The sequence below is a fragment of the Chelonoidis abingdonii genome, chromosome 7 (genome assembly GCF_003597395.2).
Source record: "Chelonoidis abingdonii isolate Lonesome George chromosome 7, CheloAbing_2.0, whole genome shotgun sequence".
Classification (NCBI taxonomy): domain Eukaryota; kingdom Metazoa; phylum Chordata; order Testudines; family Testudinidae; genus Chelonoidis; species Chelonoidis abingdonii.
The window spans coordinates 72,386,122-72,411,790 of NC_133775.1; the positions used below are offsets into that span (position 1 = coordinate 72,386,122).

General features: G+C 45.7%; 1 protein-coding gene across 1 annotated transcript in view; it reads left to right on the forward strand.

The window, feature by feature from the left end:
* The window catches only part of DIAPH1 (diaphanous related formin 1), a 100,938-nt gene that overhangs the window by 72,678 nt on the left and 2,591 nt on the right, over positions 1 to 25,669 (forward strand). Inside the window, exons 13-16 of the mRNA XM_075068248.1 lie at positions 3,114 to 3,229; positions 8,621 to 8,685; positions 9,814 to 9,993; positions 24,340 to 24,993. Of these exons, the coding sequence (XP_074924349.1) occupies positions 3,114 to 3,229; positions 8,621 to 8,685; positions 9,814 to 9,993; positions 24,340 to 24,993 (1,015 nt within the window). The remainder of the gene's footprint in view (positions 1 to 3,113; positions 3,230 to 8,620; positions 8,686 to 9,813; positions 9,994 to 24,339; positions 24,994 to 25,669) is intronic.

Consider the following 25,669-nt stretch of genomic DNA (forward strand, 5'->3'; position numbering starts at 1 on the left):
CCGGGACGGGCTGGACAAGGTTGTCACGATACCATCCCAGGTAGCTGTTGCCCTACAATAGTGGTCCCTCCCACGCAACATACTGCAAGGGGTCCCCTTCAGAGAAATCTCCCCCTCACTAGACCTGGTGTCGGATTCCTCGGATCTGGGCTGGTAAGCCCATATAGAGAACATTCAAACCCAGGGGAGATGATCAGCCTTGGAATTGTCCCTACACTTAAACGTCAGGGAGCTCAGGGAAATACGGTTGGCATGCTTAGCTTTCTGCTGGCACCTTTGTGGGAATGTGGTCAGAGTCCTCATGGACAGTACAGCTGTGATGTATTGTATCAACAGACAGGAAGGAACACACTCCGAAGCCCTGAGCCTGTGGGAGTTCTGTTTAGCCCACAATATCTCCCTGCGAGCCTTCCACCTACCCGGCGTCCGCAATGTGTGAGCTGATCGCCTCAGCAGGGTTGTTTCCCACCGGTACGAGTGGTCACTCCATTGGGAGTTTGACCTATAGCTCTTCCAAGAGTGGGGGAGTTCAATGGGTCAACCTCTTTGTAACTGACCAAAACCAACGCTGCCCCCAGTTCTGCTCCGGGGGAGGGGTGGGAAGGCGGGTGATCTCGGATGCCTTCCTCCTTCAGTGTTTGGGCCAGCTTTTCTATGCCTTCCTACCTTTCCCTCTAATAGGCAAAGTCCTGCAAAAAGTAAAAGCAGACAGGATGTGGGGCATCCTCATAGCCTCAGATTGGGCCCATCAGCACTGGTACGGAACCGTTCTGCAGCTCTTAGCGGCTCCTCCACCAAGGCTGCCGCTTCTCCTGGATCTCCTCTCCCAGGAAGGGTGATGCCTTCTCCACCCCAACCTGGCCGTGCTTCACCTGACAGCATGGTTGCTCCGTGGTTAGATGAGGAGGAGGGGAGGTGTTTGGAGAATGTCAAATGAATTCTGTTGGGAAGCAGAAAGCCATCCACGCTACGGATGTACCTGGCCAAATGGTCCAGGTTCTCTAGGTAGGCAGGGAACCTCCCCATCGTCCTCATCGCTCCAATTCATTCTCCATTACTTCCTGTCCCTTAGGACCTAAGGGCTAGCTCCTGCCTCCCTCAGGGTGCATTTGGTGGCTATATTGGCCTTCTGCTCGCCGGTACAGGGCCACTTGGTCTTTTCCCACAATATGACCTCCTGCTTTCTAAAGGGCCTGGATCGTTCATTTCCATATGCTAGGCCTCCCGTGCCGCAATGGGATCTAAACCTAGTGTTATCCCGTCTCATGGGTCCTCCCTTTGAACCCTTGGCCACATGTTCCTGGTCTCATCTGTCATGGAAGGTAGAATTCCTTATTGTTATCACATCAGCCCAACGTGTCTTGGAGCTTAGAGCCTTAACCTCGGAACCCCCGTATACGGTCTTCCACAAGGATAAGGTCCAGCTTTGCCCGCACCCTGCTTTTCTCCCGAAGTGGTCTCTGCTTTTCGTATGGATCAGGACATTTTCTTACCGGTACTCTGTCCTAAGCCCCATTCCTCCAATTAGGAGCGCCGCCTACACACGCTAGATGTGCGTAGGGCGCTGGTCTTTTACCTGGACCGAACCAGGCCATTCCGGAAATCCTCGCAGCTGTTTGTTGCATCGGCGGAACAAATGAGAGGACAACCAATTCCACCCAGCACCTTCCCGCTGGATCACCTCGTGCATATGCACATGTTACGACCCGGCAGGGGTTCCCTGGCTGCCTATCTTTAAGGCGCATTCTACAAGAGCTCAGGCCTCGTCGGCCACCTATGTAGCTCATATCCCTATCCAGGACATATGTAGAGCTGCCACATGGTCCTCTGTCCACACCTTTTCTTCACGTTATGCGATTGTCTCCCAAGCACAGGATGATGCCAGGTTTGGTAGGGTGGTACTGCATCCCAGAAACCCGTAAACTCCTACCCATCTCCATCAGATATAGCTTGGAGTCCCTACTGTGGAATACACATGAGCAATCACTCGAAGAAGAAAAGACGGTTACTCACCTTTGTAACTGTTGTTCTTCGAGATGTGTTGCTCATATCCATTCCACACCCGCCCTCCTTCCACACTGTCGGAGTTGTCTGGCAAGAAGGAACTGAGGGTGGGGGGAGTGTGCAGCTCCCCTTATAGTGCGATATAGAGGTGCCAGTCCAGGGGTCGCAGCGGTGCTCCCCCTGTACAGATACTGCTAAGGGAAAAACTTCCGGCACCGGTGCAAGCACACCCACTCTGGAATACACATGAGCAACACATCTCAAAGAACGCCAGTTATGGAACAGATAACTGTCCTTTTTCCTTAATTATTTTTAGCCTTGAGTGTGCCTGTGTTTTGCGATATCTGTGTAGTGTGTTGCAAGTAAAGAGACATGGATGCCCTTTCTGAATGTGATATCACTAATGTGGCTATCTCGACTTACTTGAAGATAATTCATTATAGATACGCAACTTAAAAAAAAAAAAAAGGTTTAGGTTGGAAGGAAGTTTGTTAGGAGCAAATCGAAACAACTATACTAATTGTCTCAATAACCAGCATTGCATACATTAATAATCTGTCTAGGAATTGTTTTCCAAACTCACTGTTGGGCAACAGCTCCTGTTGGTTTGGAATTAAAGTAGTCTGCTGCCAGCAGGTGGTGTTACCTTGCCACAAGAAGGATGGAACTCTGATCCAAAGAGAGAGGCTCATAATGGAGGGTAGAGAGTAGAAGGACATGAGACTAGTTCATAGAGTTTCTGTGAAGCGATGGAGAGGCTAATTGCCCAGATTTGTGAGAATGACGAGGCAGACAGGAATAAAGAAATGGACAGTTTGGAGCATAACCCACAATGTTCTAGGTATGTAATGGGATGGTGTGGTGAGTACGTAACTCTTGGTTCTTCTTTGGCAGCTGCTTGTAAGAGAGGCCATGTAGCATACCAAGATGTTTTACCTGGAGACCTAACTTGCTGAAGAGACCAAGTTTTGCTGTTCAGACATTATATTTGCTGCAGAGCCTTTGTAAACTTCTCTTTGGGGCCCCTGAGTGTGTGGTACCCACAGTTTGCAGGTGTGTGCCTTCATAGAGTCCTGTTAACACTGTTTCCTTTTCTTCTGTTTCCATAGGGCTCAGTACTATAAACTAATTGATGAATGCATTTCCCAGATAGTTCTGCATAAGAATGGTGCTGATCCAGACTTCAAATGCAAGCACCTCAGCATTGATATTGAGGGGTTAATAGGTAAGTCCTGAAACTGTTCATATCACAGTCAAAATGAACCCAGTCTGATGTGATTCCAGAACAACCCCATTATTTAGTCCCTCAACTGCACTTTGAGCTGTTGACCAACAGAACTTCCTGCCTCTCTGCATATTTTTCTGGTTCTTCCTCCTTGAGAATGGGCTCTGCCATCACAACTAATAGGCTCAGCCGGAGCCCGTTTTCTGAAGTGACTTTTCTGTTGCTTTCTGCACTGGGAGTCTGGATGTGGGCCATTCCATACCTCTTCATTTGGGGCTTGTCTTTCACCACATACCCCCTACCCTTTACTGTGCTTGGCTGGGCACCTTTCCATCAGACTAGATTAGAAAACAGATTACTTACAGCTTTTCCCCAAGGCTACCATGAGCACGGGCTGTGGCCAGCAGAGGGCTTTGTAAGTGGAAACAGAGCCAATGGCATGTCTCCTGGAAACTAGTACTGAGTCCATAGTGCTGTCACTGGTTGTGTCACTCAGTGAGGAAAGCCTGCAAGGGGTACATTATGCTTTATGTGAGGAAGGAGGACTTCCAGAAAAAAACTGTTTTGAGTGGTTGCAGACATGTATTCTACTCATGAGTGCACGCCCAGTGCATCAAAGCAAGAGAACATTGCTTAGCAGTTCACATCAGGGGGCGCTCGCATCATCTGGCCTCCATAGACTCTCTCATGGATATTTAAGTGTGGTGCTGCCCTGACCCCACTCAGTTCTTTCTCACTGCCCCTGGCTTGAGTTGGAGCATTCTGGGTGGTATTTACTTCACTCTTTTGCCACATAATGGACGGTATTTGAAACCCGGTGAAGACATTGCACCAGGCAACAACGAACTATTAAAATACCCAACTAACTAATCTATCACTAAGGTATTACTGCTACTACTACCACCACTCAGAGTTTCTCTGTTTTTTTGTATGTGGTTGGTTTATAGTTAGTAGTACTAACTGTGTACAAAAAAGCCAAGAGAAACTCGGAGAAGGAGGAGGGGTACCACCTTAGTGTTAGATTAGTTACTGGGTATTTTAATAGTTTGTTGTTGCCTGGTGCAATGCCTTCGCCAGGTTTCAAATACTATCCCTCATGTGGGATAGCTATACTCAGTAGAGATCCCAATACTCAGTTCTTGTTGTGCCTGGGGAGGATCTGATCGTCTGGCTCCTCAGAGGCCTTCGGTGCTGCCATGAGGCTCTGACTTTTCTCCAAGGAGAAGAAGAGACTGTTGTTCTTCCTCTCCTCTCTCGAGAGGAGTCTCATAAAACTGACTGTAGTCACTCTGAGATTCAGGGAGATTCTTCATCTTAGAGGATGAAGAAGGAAGCAAGGGTTCCTTGAGTATGCAGGGAAGAGCAGGGTTGTCCGTTTGGTCTTGGGAACCATATTATTGACTACAGTACTGTCAGTAGGCTGCCATTGAGTCTGGTACTGACATCATCAATATCAGCATCAAGCATGTCAACACCACAGGCTTACCAAGCAACTGCAGATTTACTCTGCCTCTTTGTGCTGGACTTGCCGGTTGTACAGGAGTCTTTAGCTGGGGTGGAGTCTTCTGCAATCCTGGGACCATCTAGTTTGATTGCCTCAGAATACAAGCTGTTACAGGTGTCCTCTCTGGCACTACTTAAAAACCAGACTGTGGAGACAAGATCACTCTCCCTGAGGTATCCATTTTTGGTGCTGATACCATCTTCAGCCTTGGAGACAATGTCCGCTTCTACAGGGTGGAGCTATGGGTGTGGTACTGGGTTCTGGTTTGGTACCAGTGTCTCTTCCAATACAGAGTGTTAGTGCTGCCTGAGAGACAGTGCCAGTATTCAAAGCACTGACTTCTCTGTCTCCTTTGGTAACAATGCAACCCACATACTGGGCTTCCAATGAGTCATGGCATGTGATGGCTCCACTGATGTAGCTCTTCTTTTCTCTTTGGAGGGTCCTCAGTTCAAGTTCAGTGTCATCTTCCACATCTCCTTCTTCATCCAGGCATCAGATTTGAAAATCTTCATGACCTCCGTGGGATCACCATCAGTACCGGGATTGATACTGTTATCTTAATAAAGATAAGAGTCTTGGCCTAGTTCTTACTGGCCACTAATGGCATATCTTGTTCTTCAGAGGCATTCATGCAACCCTTGGGATACCCCCTTGATCTTCAAGGTCTCAGTCCTTGATTCATTCCAGGGAACAATTACCAAACCCTCCTGCTGTCTCTTAGGTGTATTATGTGAACAAGCAGAGAGGAGCCATTTCAATCAGCTCTGCAAGGAAGCAATACAAATTAGGCACTTTTGCATCAAGGGAGATGTTGCCACCTCCACACGCTTATAAAGTGCTCACAATCAGTTGGCCGATCACCTAATCAGTAGTTTTTCCCAAAGGCATGAGTGGTTCATGAAGAGCAATACGCTGAGGTCCATTTTCAAAGAATGGGGCATTGCAACAATTGACCTGTTCACAAAAGACAACAGGTAATACTGTTAATTTTATTCTCAAGCAAGTCTCAGTCTGTGCTCATTAACTGACTGTGTAAATTGAGGATTGGCCCTGATGTATACCATTGTCCTCATCCCACTCATCCCTCAGGTGATTCTCAAACTGAAGTTGGACGACAGGAAATGCAGTTAATTTTGCTTTCAAGATTGTCTTAGCCTGGACTCATTAACTGACCTGCATAGTCTGTCTCTTCAAACTCCTAGATCTCTTCGCCTCATTCCCAACCTGTTGACACAACACCACTATGATCAGATATCTGCACTTCACTGTGTGGATGCAGCATGGTTAGATGAGAAAAAAGAACAGTGAGTCCTGCTTAATAGTAGAAAATCTTCTATTAGGTCTACCTATTTGGCTAAGTGGAAGTGTTTTTTGGTTTGATCGTTGGCCCAGGGCATTTGGCCAATGCCAACATGTATTCCAGAGATTCTGGATTACTTGTTACATCTTAAGTCTTCAGGTCAGTCGCTCAGCTCACTGAAGCTCCACTTAGCAGCAATCTCAATGTTTCATCCTCCAATCTCTGAGGGAAGTCAGCATTTTCCGACTCCATAATGGTTAGGTTTCTGAAAGGTGCTGTCCACCTCCTTCTGCCTGTTAAAGAATCAGTTCCCTTGTGGGATCTCAGCACTATCCTGGCTGCTCTCATGAGTCTTCTGTTTGAGCCCCTAGCCAAAAGACAGCTTTCTTGTTGCTGAAACTCCCACGAGGAGAATTAACGATCTGAAGGTCTCTGTTTACTTACTTTCTCAGTGGCAAGGGCCACGCCTTAAGATTTTGCTTGAAGTGATGTCTCAATTTCACCTTAACCAAACAATATACTTGCAGTATTTTTCCCTAAGCCTCATTCAAATGCAGATGAACAGTGTCTTCATTCCTTGGATGTGGCCTTCTGTCTGGAAGGAGAGACTAGACTGTTCCGAGCATCATCTTGGCTTTTTGTCTCCTGTGCAGATTGGATGAAGGGTCAGGCTGTTTCTGCACAGTTTCCAGAGGGATTACTTCCTGTATTATGACTGCATGTGGGGTAGCTCAGACCATGTCTCCACAGAGTCTAGTGTCTCATTCAGGGATCCAGATGACTTCAGTCTTGTTTCTTGGTGATGTTTTTATATAGGACAGTTGCAGGACCGCGCCCTGGTTTTCCATATATACTTTGACCAAACACAGAATCATAGGACTGGAAGGGACCTCAAGAGGGCATCTAATCCAGCCCCCTGCACTCATGGCAGGACTAAGTGTTATCTAGACCATCTCTGACAGCTGTTTGTCTAATCTGCTCTTAAAAATCTTTAGTGATGGAGCTTCCACAACCTCCCTAGGCAATTTATTCCAGTACTTCACCACCCTGACAGTTATGAAGTTTTCCCTAATGTCCAACCTAAACTGCCCTTGCTGCAATTTAAGCCCATTGCCTTTTGTCCTATCCTCAGAGGTTAAGGAGAACAATTTTTCTCCCTCCTCCTTATAACAGTCTTTTATGTACTTGAAAACTGTTATGTCCCCTCTGAGTTTTCTCTTCTCCATACTAAACAAACCCAATTTTTTCAATCTTCCCTCATAAGTCATATTTTCCAGACCTTTAATTGTTTTTGTTGTTCTTCTTTGGACTTTTGCCAATTTGTCCATATCTTTCCTGAAATGTGGCAACCAGAACTGAACATAATACTCTAGTTGAGGCCTAATCAACGTAGAGTAGAGCGGAAGAATTACTTCTTGTGTCTTGCTTACAACATTCCTGCTAATGCATCCTAGAATAATGTTTACTTTCTTTGCTACAATGTTACACTAATGACTCATATTTAGCTTTTGATCCACTATCACTCCTAGAACCCTTTCTTCATTATTCCTTTCCAGGCAGTTATTTGCTATCTTTTGTGTGTGTAACTGATTGTTCCTTCCTACGTTGAGTACTTTGCATTTGTCCTTATTGAATTTCATCCTATTTATTTCAGACTATTTCTCCAGTTTGTCCAGATCATTTTGAATTTTAATCCTAGCCTCTAAAGCACTTGCAGCCCTTCTCAGCTTGGTATCATCCACAGACTGTAAAAGTGTACTTTCTGTGCCATTATCTAAATCATTGATGAAGATATTGAACAGAACTGGACCCAGCATTGATCCCTATGGGACCCTTCTTGATATACCCTTCTAGCTTGACTGTGAACCCCACTGATAACTTCTCTCTACGCAATTACAACTGTGTCTAGATTGATGTAGACTTTGGAAGGGCTGTTCTGCGGTTGTTATTTAAGTGGACTCCGAGCCCCATCTCCATTATTTTACTGATTGAGAGTCACCTGAATGGAATACATGTCTGCAACCACTCAAAGAGGGGGAAAAAATAGTTATTGCCTGTACTGTAACTGTTGTTTGAGGTATCAGTGCAGACATGTATTCCCACCCTCCGACCCCTCTGTGTCAGTCTCTCCATCTGAGAGTCTGGTGCAAAGGAACTGAGGGAGGTCATAGTAGGACCACCTTTAAATACAATGGGAGGGGCTATGAGGCAAGTGCCACCCTGATAGGTACTGTTAAGGAAGCTATCTGGTGCACACACACTTGAGTGGAATACACGTCTTCACACACATCTTAAAGAACAATGGTTACAGGACAGGTAGATAATTGGTTTTTGTTTTGTGTACCAGACTGAGTAAAAAGAAAGGTCTGTCTTCAGCAGAGAGTGCTATACAGATTGTGTTGCAAGATTGTGTGTGGTAAGCTCCAGCTGAGACTGAGTACTGCACTGGGGAAAGTGGTATTGGGGGTCGGAGGACTGTCTCTAGCAGGGGCATGTAAGGGTTATGTGCATTGTGGGGGAAGGGGAGAAGGAATAATTTTGGACACTATTATGTGGTGCCTAATTGTGTTTTCCCTTTTTGTAGATAACTTGATTGATCAAACGAAGGTGGAGAAAAGTGAGGCCAAAGCAGTGGAGCTGGAGAAAAAGGTGTTTGGCTGTGGGTGGGAGGAGATGGGGTGTGGTATAGGCCCCTGAGCACTGTGATTAGAGATTGGGCTGCAGGTGCCATCAGACAGGGCCTTCCATTAGTTCCATGCAGCAGAGCTATGGTTAATAACCACTGAGCTCTGCGTTTGACCTTTATCTCTGGGGAAGAGCTACATGTTTACTTTTTAATTTAAAAAAGGATGTAGTTGTTACATTGAGGGGAGATAGTGTTCAGGTCTGTGCTGCTGGGCATGTTGGCCCACACGCTTCTTGTCCTTTCAATCAGTCTGACAGTCATCTGCAGGTCCTGCCTGATAGGCATTAATTGAAGCTGTGATTGAATGTAATTAAAAGGTTCACCTCTTGTCAAAGCCATGAAAACAGCTGCCTTCAGACAGTGCCAAGAATTTGTAATGCATTTTCTCTGTTTGAAGAGTTTATTTTTGTGCATTTTAGTGTAAATATGGACTCCTTCACTTGGAGACTCTGTCCGAGGGCCTGTGACTATCAGATTGGAGGCTAGGAAATTCTTCCCTGTTCTCCTTGGCCTTTTGGATTGTGAGGAATGTCTGTATGTTGAGGGTAGTTCTGCACTTTGAGAAGACTGGAGGGAAAGCAAGAGGAAGTAATTGTCTCATGCACATAATCTCCTAACCGAGGGGTGGCCAACTTGAGCCAGAGAAGGAGCCAGAATTTATCAATGGACATTGCCAAAGAGCCACAGTAATACGTCAGCAGCCCCCCATCAGGTCCTGCCCCCCCGCTCCCAGTGCCTCCCTTCCACCGGCAGCCCTGCTTGATCAGTGCCTCCCTCTCCCTCCCCGCACCTCCCGATCAGCTGTTTCGTGGCATGCAGGAGGCTCTATGGGGGGAGGGGGAAAGAGTGAGGGCATGGCAGGCTCAGGGGACGGGGCAGGAAGGGGTGGAGTGGGGGCAGGGCCTATGGCAGACCCAGGGGTTGAGCAGTGAGCACTCTCTGGCACATTGGAAAGTTGGTGCCTGTAGCTCCAGCCCCAGAGTCAGTGCCTATACACAGAGCCACATATTAACTTCTGAAGAGCTGCATGTGGCTCCAGAGCCACAGGTTGGCCACCCCTGTCCTAACCCATAATGCACATTGTCCCGCAGCTGGACTCAGAACTGACTGCACGGCATGAGCTTCAGGTTGAAATGAAGAAGATGGAAAGTGACTTTGAACAGAAACTCCTGGATTTAGATGCAGAGAAGCAATTCCTGGACAAGGAGAAACAACAAATTACCGTAGAGAAGCAGAGTCTGGAAGATGAAGTCTCCGAGAAGAACAACCAGGTAATGTTCAAGCTGAGATCTGGGTTGGGGATATGGGCTACAGTACCTGGGAGAGCACTGCCATCTTGCTAAACAGCCTGCAGCACCCTGGAGAATTCTATCTGTCAACAGGGCAGAGGAAACATTCAGGCTGGCATATGAGGGGCGGGAAATGGGGGAATTTTCACAGATCCACAGGATGTGAACTACTTTCCACCTTTTGAACAGTCCCTAGGACAAACCTCTTCTGTGTAGCATACCGTCAAGGGGTTTCACTCTTCCTTCAGAGTAGGCCACATGGCCTCAACACCCCCAAGATTCAACCTCGACTCTAGAACCCCTGTTCCACATAGTGAGCTCTGCTCAGCGAGTCCAGTTGAGAGAGACTCCTGGTCAGAGACTTGTACACTCTGCAGGGTCCCATTCACCTCAGCAAGTATTTGCAGGGACACTTGGTATATGCAGAGATGCAGCACTGGAAGTTCTTAAGTTAGCATACAGAAATAAAGGTTAAGACGTAGTCCATCTGGCCAAGCCAGAGCAATCAGCTAGCCAAGCTGCTATGGACTCCATTCCTGTCAATCTCTTTCTCTCTGTCCATGCCAGGTGAGAGCAGTTGAGCTGCTTCAAAAATCCAACTCTCCTCTCCTTCCTGTCAGCTCTCAGTTCTTTGTTCAGGCAGAGCCACGCTGTGTTCACATTCCCTTCCTGACAAAGCTTGCAGCTGTTAAGTGTTCAGATTTGGCACTTGCATTGTCTCTCTGAATTGGTTCGGTTTTAACCAATGCTTTAATGACCCATTCATTTCACCCAGACAGTTAGGTGGCATACACACCTCATGTGTCCTGCTCTGCTCCAAGAGCAGACTTAATTTACCCTTTTGTTCCACGGTGTAGCAGTGCAAAGTACTGAGGGAAAGTGAAGCACATATAGTCTTCCTAAAATATTGCAGAAAATTCTACCCTTTAAAAAAAAAACAAACACAAACAAACAAAAAAGGGCAACAGGAGTAAAAAAATGCAGGCAGAAGTCTAGCAGCAGGGTCTGGCTGTCCAGTTTATTGCACTGAATGCAGGATGTATGACTACCTGCCTTCTGGGCAGGTGGTGTATGTGTGCACTTGGTGCAAGCAGCTCATGATCCTCAGATACCAGGCACCAGCTCTTGAGACCAGAGTAGGTGAACTGGAGAAGCTAAGGGAGATGGAGGTGTACACAGATGAGACTTTCCAGGACACAGTAGAGCGGTTGTACCCCCAGTCTGACAGCCTCTGCGCTGTTGAGGAGGATGAAAGTCTTGGGGAAGGAGAACAGTAAACTGGAGCGGAGGGAAACAATCTCATAGTTCGGACCCTCCTTTGAGATGATGTCGTGGTAGCGTCTCACATTAAGGATACCCCTCCAGGGGAGGTAACCTCAACTATTAGGAAGAGACGGATGATAGCGATGGGTGATTTGATCATTACAAATATAGATAGTTGGGTTTGTGATGACTGGGAGAACCACATGATAAATTGCCTGCCTGTTGGGAAAGTGGAGGGGAGGGATAGCTCAGTAGTTTGAGCATTGGCCCTGCTACCCAGGGTCGTGAGTTCAATGCTTGAGGGGGCCATTTAGGGATCTGGGGTAAAAATCTGTCTGGGGATTGGTCCTGCTTTGAGCAGGGGGTTGGACTAGATGACCTCCTGAGGTCCCTTCTAATCCTGATACTCTGTGATTCTATGAAGGTTGCAGATCTCTCGAAACACCTAGACAGATTATCTGCCAGTGCTGGAGAGGAGCCGGCGGTCAGGTGACAGTGACATAGGGAAAAGTAGGAGAGAGGTCCTGGTGACCCAATTTAGGCTACTAAGTAAGAGATTAAAGTCCAGGACCTCGGCTGCATTCTCTGAAATGCTTCCAGTTTCATACACAAGGCCAGTTAGAAAGGCAGAACTGCAGGGTCTCAATGGTGGTTAAAGCGAGAGTGTAGGGAGGAGGGATTTAGGTTTATTAGGAACTGGGGAACATTTTGGGAAAGAAGGAGCCTATACAGGAAGGATGGGCTCCACCTAAATCAAAATGGAACCAGATTGCTGACATGGACAATTAAAAAGGTCATAGAGGAGTTTTTAAACTGAGGGCTGGGCAAAAGCTGACAGGTGCGGAGGAGCACATGGTTCAGACAGAGAAATCCCATAGGGGAAGATCTATTAACAGGGATTCCTATATCCTAATAAAGAGGAGAGGATAGAAGTTGATAAAGTACAGGTAGGAGCTGAAGAGAAACAGATGAGAGTCCCATTCAATTACATCACATGAAGGCGGACAACTAAATAGTAACAAATTCTGTAAGTGCTTGTATACAAAGGCAAACGTTTAAATACTAAGATGGATGAACTGGTATTAAATGAGGATATTGATATAACAGGCATCACAGAAACTTGGTGGAATGATGATAATCAATGGGACACAGTAATACCAAGGTACAAAATAGAGGAATGACAGAGTAGGTCTTGTTCCTAAGGGAGTAGTACTATACGTAGGGGAAAAAAATATAGTAAAAAATTTTAAATGAAACAAATGGTACCATAGAATATCTTTGGACAGAAATTCCATGCTTGAATAATAAGAGTACAGCAGTGGGAATATACTGCCAGCCATCTGACCATGATGGTGATTGTGGAGTACTCTGGGAGGTTAGAGAGGCTTCAAAAATAGAAAACTCAGTAATAATGGGAGATTTCTGCTATCCCTATATTAACTGTGTATATGTCACCTCAAGATGGGATACAGAGATAAAATTTCTAGACATGATTAGTGACTGCTTCTTGGAATAGTCCTGGAACCCAAAAAAGGAGAGGCAATTCTTGATTTAGTCCTAAGTGGAACACAGGATCAGGTTCAAGAGATGAATATAGCTGAACCACTCGGTAATAACAACCATAATGTAATTAAATTTAACATTCTTTGGGTGGGATACCAAAGAAGCCCACTGCACTAGCATTTAACTTCAAAAGTGGGGGAACTACACAAAAATGAGGAAGCTAGCTAAACAGAAATAAAAACAAACAGTCACAAGAGTGAAATGACTGCAAGCTGCATGGAAACTTTCTAAAAACAGTGTGATAGAAGCTCAAATTAAATATATACCCCAAATTAAAAAACATAAGAGAACAAAAAAAAATGCCACTATGGCTAAATGACGGAGAAAAAGAGGCTATTAGAGGCAAAAAGGCATCTTTGAAAAATTGAAAGTCAAATCCTACTGAGGAAAATAGAAAGGACCGTAAACTCTGGCAAGTCAAGTGTAAAAGTGTAATTAGGCAAGCCAAAAAAGAATTTGAAGAACAACTAGCAAGATTTAAAAAGTAACAGCAAAGAAGCCTACCAAACAATCAGTTGGACCCCTGGATGAATAAAAGTGCAAAAGGAACATTCAAGGAAGATAAATCCATTGTGGAGAAGCTAAATGAATTCTTTGCATCATTCGTCACTGCAGAGGATGTGAGGGAATTCCCACACATGAGGCTTTCTTTTTATGTGACAAATCTGAGGAACTCTGTCCCAGGTGGTGGTGTCAGTAAAAGAAGTTTTGGAATGCATTGATAAATTAAACAGTAGTAAGTCACCAGGACTAGATGGTATTCACTCAAGAGTTCTGAAAGAACTCAAATATGAAATTGCAGAACTACTAAGTGTAGTATATAACCTGTCACTTAAAAAAGCCTCTGTATCAGATGACTTGGAGGATAGCTAATATGACGTCAACTTTTTAAAAAGCTCTGGAGGCAATCCTGGCAATTACAGATCAGTAAAGCTAACTTCAGTACCAGGCAAGTTGATTAATAATTCTGTTCTTTACTATAGTTTCAGACACATAAATGAACATGATTTTTTGGGGGAGAAACAACATGACTTCTGTAAAGGGTAATCATGCCTCACCAATCTATTAGAATTCTGTGAAGAGATCAACAAATATATAAACCAGGGTCATCCACTGAATATAGTGTATTGGACTTCCAGAAAGCCTTTGACAAGATCCCTCACCAAAGGCTCTTAAGCAAAGTAAGCAGTCATGAGATAAGAGGGAATGTCATCTCATGGATCAGTAACTGGTTAAAAGACAGGAGACAAAGTGTAGGAATAAATAGTCAGTTTTCAGAATGGAGAGAGGTAAATAGCAGTGTCCCCCGATGATCTCTAGTGGAACCAGTACTGTTCAACATATTCAGTTATCAGAGGGGTAGCCGTGTTTGCTGCTTTTAAGATCCAGGCTAAGAGTCCTGTCGCCTTATAGACTAACAGATGTATTGTAGCATGAGCTTTCATGGGTGAATACCCACTTCGTCGGATGCACGTATTGGAAGTTTCCAGGGGCAGATATATATATATGCAAGCAAGAAGCAGGCTAGAGATAACACGTTTAGTTCAATCAGGGAGGATGGGTCTAACATAGGTTAGAGGTTTGTTACTGAAGTGGATGGGTGAGATTCTGTGGCCTGCATTGTGCAGGAGGTCAGACTAGATCGGGGTCGGCAACCTTTCAGAAGTAGTGTGCCGAGTCTTCATTTATTCACTCTAATTTAAGGTTTTGCGTGCCGGTCATACATTTTAATGGTTTTTAGAAGGTCTCTCTCTACAAGTCTATATATAATATAACAAACTAGTCTTGTATTGTAAAATAAACAAGGTTTTCCAAATGTTTAAGAAGCTTCATTAAATTAAATTAAATTAAAATGTTGATCTTATGCCACCGGCCTGCTCAGCCTACTGCTGGTCTGGGGTTCTGTTCACTTAGGCTGGCAGTGGGCTGAGTGGGGCCTGCGACCGGGACCCCAGCTAGGAAGAGTCTGATAGCCAGAACCCCAGACTGGCAATGGACTGTGCAGGGCCGGCAGCAGGGACCCCAGACTGGCTGTGGACTGAGCGGCTCAGCCCACCGTTGCTCAGGGGTTCCATCCGCCGGCTCCTGCCAGCCGAAATCCCAGTTGCCGGACCCGCTCAGCCTGCTGCCGGTCTGGGGTCCCGGCCCTGCCCACATACAGTGGGTACCTACCTTCTCCCTGGTTCTGGCCCATTCTCTTCCTCTCTCTGCACTGAGCTGAGGGTAGGAGTGCACTGAGCACAGGGCTGGGGGTGAAGGGTCTGGCCAGGAGCTAGAATGAAGGAGAGGGCTCAGGGTTGGGGCAGGAGATTTGGGTGTGGGGCACTTACCTGGGCAGCTCCCATTTGGTGTGAGGGGTGCAGGTGGGAATGTGACTCCTGTTTGGTGCTCAGGGTGGGGGTGGAGATGTGCGGGGTGCATGGGATGGGGGACCTGGGGATATGGAGGGTGCAAGAGTCAGGGCAGAGGGCTGGGGGCATGTGAGGGGGTGCAGGTGTCAAGGTAGGGGGGCTGGGTATGTGTGTTGGTGCCAGAATCAGGGCTGGGGTTATGGGGGGATGAAGGAGTCAACAGAGGGCAGGGTGGTACAGGGCTCAGGGCAGGGGCCTGGGGGGTGTGTGGGGGTGCAGGGCTCAGGGCAGAGGACTGGGTGACTGCCCTCCCCAGAACCCTCAACCTCCCACCACTCCTTGTCCCGACTACCCCCTCCTGGGACCCCACCCCCTATCTATGCCTCCCTGCCTCTTGTCCCCTGACTTCCCCCCTAGGACCTACCCCCTACCTGTCCCTTGACTGCCCCGACCCTTATCCACACCCCCGCACCCAGACAGAACCCCCTGGACTCCCATGCCTATCTAACGGCTCCCCGCCCCCTGACAGGACCCCCAGAACTCTGGACCCATACAACACCCCCCTGCTCCCTGCCTGCCCCAGTCCGTCTCCATACCCCTGCCTCCTGACAGTTCCCCCAGAACTCCCGACTCATCCAACCCCCCCAGCTCCTTGTCCCCTGACCACCCCATCCAGAGACTCCCCCACCCAACTGCTCCCCCAGGACCCTCCTTGCTCCCTGTTCCCTGACTGCCCTGACCCCTATCCACCCCCCAAACAGACCCCGGGACTCCCATGCCCCATCCAACCACCCTCTGCTCCCTGACTGCCCCCTCCAGAGACCCCTGCCCCTAACCACCCCCCCATTTAACCCAACCTGCTTCCTGTCCCTTGACTGCCCCCCACCCCTTACCCAACCCCCCCCGACCCACTTACTATGAGGCTGCCCGCCCATCTGGAGCCCTGTCGCTGCCATGCGTACAGCCCAGCCCCTCCCCTCTCCTCCCCTCAGAGCAATGTGCGCACAACAGCAGGGCGCTGGATGAGCGGGAGCGTCTTTAGCTCTCCATGGAGCCAAACACTGCCCTGCGGGAGCACGTAGCCCCAGCTCCCAGAGCGCTGCGCGCGCGGCAGCAGGGCTCTGGAGGAATGCGGGGAAGGGGCCAGTGGCTTGCTGTGCTCAGCCGGCGCTCCAGCTCGAGACCGCAGACCCGGTGGTTTGCCGCATCGGCAGGATTTTTAATGACATACGGAGTCCCAGCAGGCAGCTACGTGCCATTAAAATTTGGCTCGCATGCCATAGGTTGCCAATCTCTGGACTAAATGATAATAATGGTCCCTTCTGACCTTAAAGTCTATGAGTCTATAGGTTTGGGACTTGAAACAGTTCCTAAACACATACTCAACTGAAATGCTTCTTTTGAATCAACAAAGTAGGTCTTAGAGAGGTGTTTCACTTTGAAAACTGTTTTGCTACTTGCCATCTCCTTCACTGAGAGTGGGGAAGCTTCATTAGCTGGTTTTCTGGAATCTTCTCTTGTGTTTACATCAGCCCATCGAGCAGTTTCCTATTTCTTCCCCAAGGTGGCTTCCTCTTTCCATGTAGCTCCAGAAGGCCCTCAACAGTTCAATCCTTTTTTTCAAGTCTACAGAAAGATAAAGAATCTCCTAAGGTTAATGTCTAAGATAAATATGGTGTATAGAGGCAGCAGCCACCTTCTGTTAAGGATCATTCCGTGAGCACCAGCTCCACCCTGTGATCCTGCCTGGTGTTAGTGTATTATTCTTTACCTCTCATGTGTCTGCCATGGAGCTGGAGGCTGCTGAAGATTCCATTGTCTATTTTGAAGGCTTTTTTATATTTCTCTGTCACCAGAGTACCTGAGCATCCCACACAGGCTAATGGATTTAGCCGGGGAAGGAGGAAAGTATTATCGTCTATAACGGAATCCCCAGGGTACAGCCTGGAACTGTGGGATTACTGTTCCCCCTTAACTCTCCAGCCTGGGCTGTCTTTCACAAAGCTATGCCAGTGACAATCAGCAAACCCCTGCAGGTGCTGTGATCACTCAGCCATCAGCATGTGGAGCCCCACATGCAGCTAAATTGCATGAATGCTCCCTGAGCCACTCATGAATCATACTGATAGAGGTACCAGCCAATCACCCCAGTTCCCAGCCTTGCACCCCAGAAATATGCCATTTTACAACTGCTCAAGACTCCCTTGGTCAGTGCAAGCTCATTAATCACGTCAACAGAGAAAAGTGGACATGCACCAGCCTTTTGTAATCTTAGGTGAGATTCCCCAAGCACTTCAACCAAAAACACACTGATTTAGGTAAAATATGAAAACAGATTTGTTAACGACAGAAAGATAGATTTTAAGTGACCATAAGTAGCAGGCATAGCAATCAGAGTTGATTACATGAGAAGTAAGAATGAACTTGCAGTCTAAATTCTACAGACTGAGCAAGATCTGAATCAAGCAGTTTTTTCACCCTAATAGATGATACAGGCATCTAGATGATTACATAAGCAGGATCCTCTTCCCAGCTGGGAACCAATCTTCCAAACAATCTTCCAGATGTTGAGATGGGGGAGGAGAGAGACCAAGTGATTGTCACTTCTATACTTTCTTTCAGCTGCCAGACAGATCCTTGCTGTGACTGTGGGGTCAGGCAGCCCTCATTGTGTATGTGCCCTCCAAGGAGCTCCTGCGAGAGTGGATTCTTCTTAATGGGCCATTAATGCCCATCTGGCCCATGATGATTGCCCCTTTGTCATTATTGAAAGGCCAGCTGTGGTTGTCTCCCAACCTCTCAACATATTTCAGTGACACATATAACAATGCTTCATAATTTCACATACAATGATAGTACATACAATTCAACAAGATATTAAGGTTCAACAGATCAAGACTTTTAAAATGATACTTCAAAAGGCAAGCATTGTACAGAACATATCATAATCATATAACAGTGGAGAATATGGGGGTTCCAGAGTGCTACTTTGAGGTACAGTGTGTCACATCCTCATATTACAGATAGAGATAGGGAACTGAGGACCAAAATGATTAAGTGGTTATTTTGTCACAGGGTGTCACAATTAGTGTACAGTCCAGACCAGTGGGAGATTATCATCTGTAACCTTGGTGCCTTACAATGCTTTGCTGTTGTAGCTGCCAACCTGGGCTCTCACAACCAGCCTACCAGTGTGCAAGTCACACCCTGATTGTCTGTGTGCTAGACAGCCCTGGGTCAGCAGCTCTGGCCCCAGCAATCTGTCTGCAGCCCCACTCTGGCTTCTACCAGCCTTGGTTGCAACCAGCAGGGTGACCCCAACACACTTCCAGTCCCGAATTTCCCCAAAACCGTGTGCCCTGCAATGTCCAGCCATCTCCTGGACAGTTCAGATAAATAATGTGATTTGTTTATTCCTCTTAAAGAGACAAAAACACATCACAGCTTATTAACTGGGGCCACTGCACCCTTCCCTTTAAGCACTGCAGTGAGTTGTTTTATAGGAAAATAAAACAACTTTATTAACAATAGGACATAGGTTAAGTGATGCTAAGTAAAATGAATAAAGTTAGAAAGGGTTATAGGCAAATAAAAGTGAAAACGCATCTAAAAGTCTAAAATTTAATCTAGCAAGATACAGGGTCGGTTCAAGATGGTTTCTCTCATTCTTCTTCCTAGTCATGGCTGATTTTCCTTCAGTCAGGACCTTTTACAAAAGTACAAAGTGCCGGCTTCCCTTGTCTTAGGTGAAAGATCTTAATGTGGGTAAATGTAAAGTAATACACATTGGAAAAAATAACCCCAACGGTACATACAATATGATGGGGGCTAATTTAGCTACAGCGAGTCAGGAAAGGGATCTTGGAGTTGTCATGGATAGTTCTCTGAAGATGTCCACGCAGTGTGCAGAGGGGGTCAAAAAAGCAAACAGGATGTTAGGAACCATTAAAAAGGGGATAGAGAATAAGACTGAGAATGTTATTGCCCTTATATAAATCCATGGTACGCCCACATCTCGAATACTGTGTACAGATGTGGTCTCCTCACCTCAAAAAAGATATACTGGCACTAGAAAGGTTCAGAAAAGGGCAACTAAAATGATTAGGGGGTTGGAATAGGTCCCATATGAGGAAAGATTATGAGGCTAGGACTTTTCAGCTTGGAAAAGAGGAGACTAAGGGGGGATATGATAGAGGTACATAAAATCATGGAGAAAGAAATAAGGAAAGTTATTTACTTATTCCCATAAACAAGACTAGGGGTCCAACAGTGAAATTATAGCAGCAGTTTAAAACAATATAAGAGTTCTCTCACACAGTTCACAGTCAACTGTGGAGCTCCTTACCTGAGGAGTTGTGAAAGCTAGGACTATAACAGCGTTTAAAAGAGACCTGGATAAATTCATGGTGGTTAAGTCCATAAATGGCTATTAGCCAGGATGGGTAAGGAATGGTGTCCCTAGCCACTGTTTGTCAGAGAATGGAGATGGATGGCAGGAGAGAGATCACTTGCCTGTTAGCTTCACTCCCTCTGGGGCACCTGGCCTTGGTAACTGCCGGTAGACAGATACTGGGCTAGATAGACCTTTGGTCTGACCCAGTACGGCCATTCTTATATTCTTATGTAAGCATGTTTATCACCTATATTTCAGCTCCAGAGACTTGACTTAACCCCCCTCCCCCATGTTTTGATTGAAGGATCCATCTTTCTCAGCTTGCAAGAGCTCTGGCCTCTTGTGTATGTCTAGTGGTGAATGCCAAAGATAGCTTCTGTCCTTGCTTAAAGTCCAGTTAACTTGTTTCAAGAGGCAATGTGGCCTAGAGGGTGCCTGGGGCAGGCCTCACTAGAAATGCCAAGGTCAGGGCAGGCTGCAAAAGGGAGAACAGATCCTCCCCAAACTGATGGTTACTACTGAAGTTAAATTCACCAACCAGTCAAAAACTGGACTTCTGATTCCCACGCTGGTTATCGAGAAACTAAAAAAGAAATCACACAGCTCCATTTATTGCATTCTAGTTCTCTGGCTCCCAATCAAAACCTAGGTCCAGTACAGTGAGAAGTTATTTAAAAAACTCTGTTCACATATACAAAATGTTCTTCTGACCCCAAAGGGGCAGCCATGTTACCAGGGCAGTATTTGTTTGGATCTTAGCCAAAATACCACACTGCTAGCCAATCCTTTAGTGTCTACAACTAAAGGTTTATTATAAAGGAAAAAGAACAAGAAGAGAGTTGTTAAATGATAAAGCACTCAGATACATACAGAAACTTCAAAGTCCATATATCAAGTTCTTAGAAGTATGGAGGGTTGCCAGTTGTGGATGGACATATTCCTGGAGGTTTTAAAACATGACATAATCTTTAATTAAAGATTAATCTTTAAATTTCTGGAGACTCCAGGACAATGAGTTTGCTGGCTTGAAAGTACTTTGGGAATACATCCACAGCTTGGATGGGTCATTCGGTCCTTGTTCAGAGCTTTGTTTGTAGAAAAGTTACTCCAGAGGAGAGAAGCAGGAATGAAGACAAAATGGAGATGATGCGGCTGCCTTTTATTTTCTTTTTCCACATGACTGGTACTTCCTTTGTCCCAAATATGAGCTTCACAGCATATGGGCATGGAAAGCCTTAGAGTTTTGTCCATAGGCGTGCCCCAGCATGCCTTGCTGAATCATAAGGTGTAGTCCCTGGCTTTTCCATGGGTTCGTTGTACAGTGATGACCTTTGTTGGACCATCAAACAGGCTAGGCAGTGTTGATGCTAGTCTGTCTAGGGGTGTCACCCAGAAACAGCACAAGTTTTGAAATATAGATGTTCCCTACATATCTATAACTCACAATACAAAAGTGACACAAACGTATAAACAAGATTATCATACTTAGCAAATCTTAACATTTTTCACAGACACTTCACATGGCCTAGCTGGACAGATTCCTTGCAATTTTATAATGTATCAACAATATCATAAAGTGTTCCATATATTCCATACAGCATCACAGGCAGGATGACCTCATGCTGTTCTTCTCTTTCTGTGCGCTTCCCATCTCCCTGTATGATTGCTGTGTAAATGGGAAATGATTGCCTAGGAAGGAGTACTGCGGAAAAGATCCGAGATCATAGTGGACCACAAACTAACTATGAGTCAACAGTGTAACACAGCTGCAAAAAAAGCGAACATCGTTCTGGGATGCATTAGCAAGAGTATTGTAAACAAGACACGAGAAGTAATTATTCCGCTCTACTCCGCGCTGATTAGGCCTCAGCTGAAGTATTGTATCCGGTTCTGGGCACCACATTTAAGGAAAGATGTGGACAAACTGGAGAAAATCCAGCAAAGAACAACAAAAATAATTAAAGGTCTAGAAAACATGACTTATGAGGGAAGATTTAAAGAATTGGGTTTGTTTAGTCTGGAAAAGAGAAAACTCAGAGGCGACATAACAGTTTTCAAGTACATAAAAAGTTGTTACAAGGAGGAGGGAGAAAAATTGTTGCTCTTAACTGATGAGGATAGGACAAGAAGCAGTGGTCTTAAATTGCAGCAAGGGAGGTTTAGGTTGGACATTAGGAAAAATTTCCTAACTGTCAGGGTGGTTAAGCACCCTGGAATAAATTGCGCAGGGAGGTTGTGGAATCTCCATCATTGGATATTTTTAATAAGAGGTTAGACACAAACTTTTTTTTCAGGGATGGTCTAGATCAGGGGTCGGCAACCTTTCAGAAGTGGTGTGCCGAGTCTTCATTTTATTCACTCTGATTTAAGGTTTCACATGCCAGTAATACATTTTAACATTTTTAGAAGGTCTCTTTCTATAAGTCTATAATATATAACTAAACTATTGTTGTATGTAAAGTAAATAAGGTTTTTAAAATGTTTAAGAAGCTTCATTTAAGAATGTTTAAGAAGCTCGCGTGGTGCCTTCGGCAAGTGTGCCATAGGTTCCCTACCCCTGGTCTAGATAGTACTTCCTCCTGCCATGAGTGCAGGGGACTGGACTAGATGACCTCTTAAGGTCCTTTCCAGTCCTGTGATTCTATGAAATGGGGCTTCCATTGTTTCTGATTCCACCATGCTGAATTTACATAGGAGAAAAGTAGATAGCTGTGACATTCCCTCCTGTCTAGGCAGACTGTACCGCCTAATATTAAGGAGTATCCACATTTCTTTATATGGTATTAATACATACATTTCACAATATTAATCAGTGTGTCATTAGCTTTGAGAAAAAACCTCACTCTGTACACTTTTATACCACAGTAATATTGTGTACAATTAGTTGATTTAGTTGCTTATCAGTTGAGCTTCAGCCTCTCCCTCCCTTTATATACAACTAAATCTTTGAAATGAATCCTTCTGAAAAGTAAAGGAGACCAAGCTGCTTCTCTCCTGATGAGTGTAGACTCCATGGTATCTTGTGTCCACTTGTTAGTGTGAGGTTTACCTCCAACCCTTGTTAGCTTGTTGAGTCTGTTTATTGCTTATATGTAAATTGAGGTAAACCCACATTTCTTCGTTTAGAATAGAACTGATTAACAACTCCCCCAATACACCTGGTTTACACATTATTTATAATTACAGCACATATTCAGAACTCTTAATGCCCACTGCATGGGTACATCACATAAGAATATTAATGATCAATGAGTTATTAGTTTTCAGCAGATATCTTCCAAGTCCTATTTTGTACAAAGATTATTACAATAGTGTGTAGGGTGTGAATATAGGGGTGCTTAGTGTCACACCATTAAATTGCCCACTGTTGGTAACAGAGCTTAGACTAGAGCATGCATTTCCTGAGTTCCAGTCCAGTGTGCTAATCCTGAGACCCAGAGCATTCTTCTTTTTTTCCCATCTGGCCTGACACACATGAGCATTAGGAAAGGTTATTTTTATGGGTTAATTAGTTTTCTTCAGGTCCCTCTCTGCCATCCTAAATCTCCTTCCACCAACCTTGAGCTCATGCCCTGCTTCCTCTTGGATTGAAAATTAACTGCTATGTTAATTTTGATGGAATAAGAGGGCTCAAAGAGTCAAAGGTGTTAACACAACTCTGTCACTGTAAAACACTGAACAGTTAGGCATGGTTCGGTTTGGGGTTTTGAGGGCAGAGACCTCAGTTTGCCTAGTCCCATCACAAACATGTTAGAAACTTCATGCCAAGGTTTGGATGATTTTTGATTGGGATACACAAGAGAAAAAGAATCAAAAACAAAACGTAAAGTATTTAAATTTAACTAGGGTAGTTATGCAAACCAAACTTAATCCAAACTTAGCAAAAGTCCCTTTTTCAGAGAGAGGCTAATAATCCTCCTTAATGGAGAAGAAAGGCTTAGTTCTGTCATTGAATTTTGAATTAATTGTTGTTGTCAATAGTGTTTACTTTCTCAGCAGACAGACATAAAAAGGAGAGAAGAGGTTGGAAAAGGCTGGGGAAATATGGCTTTTTTTTATTGAGGTTCTCAGGACTCTTGTCCACTAGTTAGACCTAATTTCTAAAACACCGATTTTGGTCTATTAATTTCTGATTCCATTCTTGTTTATAGTTCATGATGTCAACACAGTCCTTGCATCCTTTCACTAGTCCTCCATATTAAAAACTAATCTAGACTTTGTCTCCTTTTTGTACATTACTCTATTAACATTAATTGTTATAGGTTATTGTAATGTTTTATCAACTTTCACCCACTTTCCAGCAATTAAGCTCACAACTGGAGTAGGCCTGCTTCACCCCGATTATTATAACAGCACTGTGACAGTCTCTCTGAGGCTTGTTTCTACTATTCGTTTTTATTTGTTATTTACTGTAACTTGCACTGTTAGCTGACCCGATTCTGCTCACTAGTGCAGTGCAAACTGCTTAGAGGACAATGGTATCACATGAGATTTACATTTTCCTTCATCCATCTGGTTGTAGGAGGACTTGCATCCACTCTCTCAATGGTACAGTATATGGAAAAAACACATAGTTAACAGCATTCAGCAGGGTACCAGTAATACTAATTCTAATGACTGGTGATGAAGAGAGTAGGACCTTAAAAAATTACTAGTCCACAAGTATGATATTGTTTTAGATGTGGTCTCCTGGCTGCCTTACAGGGCTGGGAATTGGATACTCTGCTAATTTTGCTTGTTTTGCTCTTCTTTCTTCAGATCATTAAGTTGTCAAAGGAGCTTGAAGATACTAAGATGGAAATTGCTGCTATCTCTTCTAAAGCTGCATCTGCTTCACCTCCCGCGCTGCTCCCTGGAGTGCCTGCGATCCCGCCGCCGCCACCTCCCCCGCCCTCCCTGGACGACAGCGCTCCCGCCGCCGCCGCCTCCCCGCCGTCCCTGACGCGTCATCTTGCCGCCGCCGCCTCCCCCGCCGCTCCTGAGCGACAGCATCGCCCTCCCCCGCCGCCCCTGGAGGACAGTATCGCCGCCGCCCTCACCCGCCGCCCTGGACGTATCCGCCGCGCCCTCCCCCCGCCGCTTCTGAGAGCGTCTCGATCCACCCCGCCTCCCCCGCCGCTTCCTGGAGCATCTGCGATCCCGCCACCACCTCCCCCTCCGCTCCCTGGCATGGCTGGGATCCCGCCCCCTCCCCCTCCGCTCCCTGGCATGGCTGGGATCCCGCCCCCTCCCCCTCCGCTCCCTGGAGGTCCTGGGATCCCACCGCCTCCTCCAGGAATGGGTGGCCCTCCTCCTCTGCCCCCTGGATTCGGGGGCTGGGGAGCCCCTGCAGCTCCAGCTCTCCCCTATGGATTGGCTCCAAAGAAACAATATAAGCCAGAGGTGCAGCTGCGGAGACCTAACTGGTCTAAGGTGAGACCTGCTAACTGTTTTCCAGCACCTTCCTATGCCAGGTGCTGTCGCTTACTCCATATTCTCTTCATCCTTTAGAAATGTGTGACTTTATCAGGCATCCTTTGTGGTGCATGTGGGGAGAGGAGGGGAGAGGAAACCACCTGAGGAACAGGGGTATCTGGTGGCTAATGAAGAGCAAGAGCTTCTTTGTGGGTCAGGCCTCCCCTGTAATGTAACACTGTCCCCGTGCTAGACTTGTGATGCCAAGAAGCACTCTGTTTCCTCTTTAGCCTGCAGCTGCTGATTAATGGTCTCTGTGGTGTTTAATTTCATTTAATTTCACTTGTATTGTTTATTGAATGTTTTCTGCCCTCTGCCTTGAAGGAAGTGTTTTGAAGGCAGCACCATGGTAACAACCAATTTAATAATCACAACCCTTCTAAAATATGCAAGCAGTAGATAATTACTCTGCTCTAGAAAGCACAGGCTGCTTTGTCATTTAAATTAAAAAATTTTCTCCCAGGTGTTTGGTTTTTGGTTGTTTTTTTTATTTTTTGAACGAGAACAAAGATAGTAAATGTGTGTGTGAAAAGAATTGTTGCTCTGCAGACTTCTACCACAAGCAGGCAGCAAGTGTACACAGCCTGATCATGCTGGCACCAGAGAGCCTGTGGGCATAACAAGGAGGCTGGCC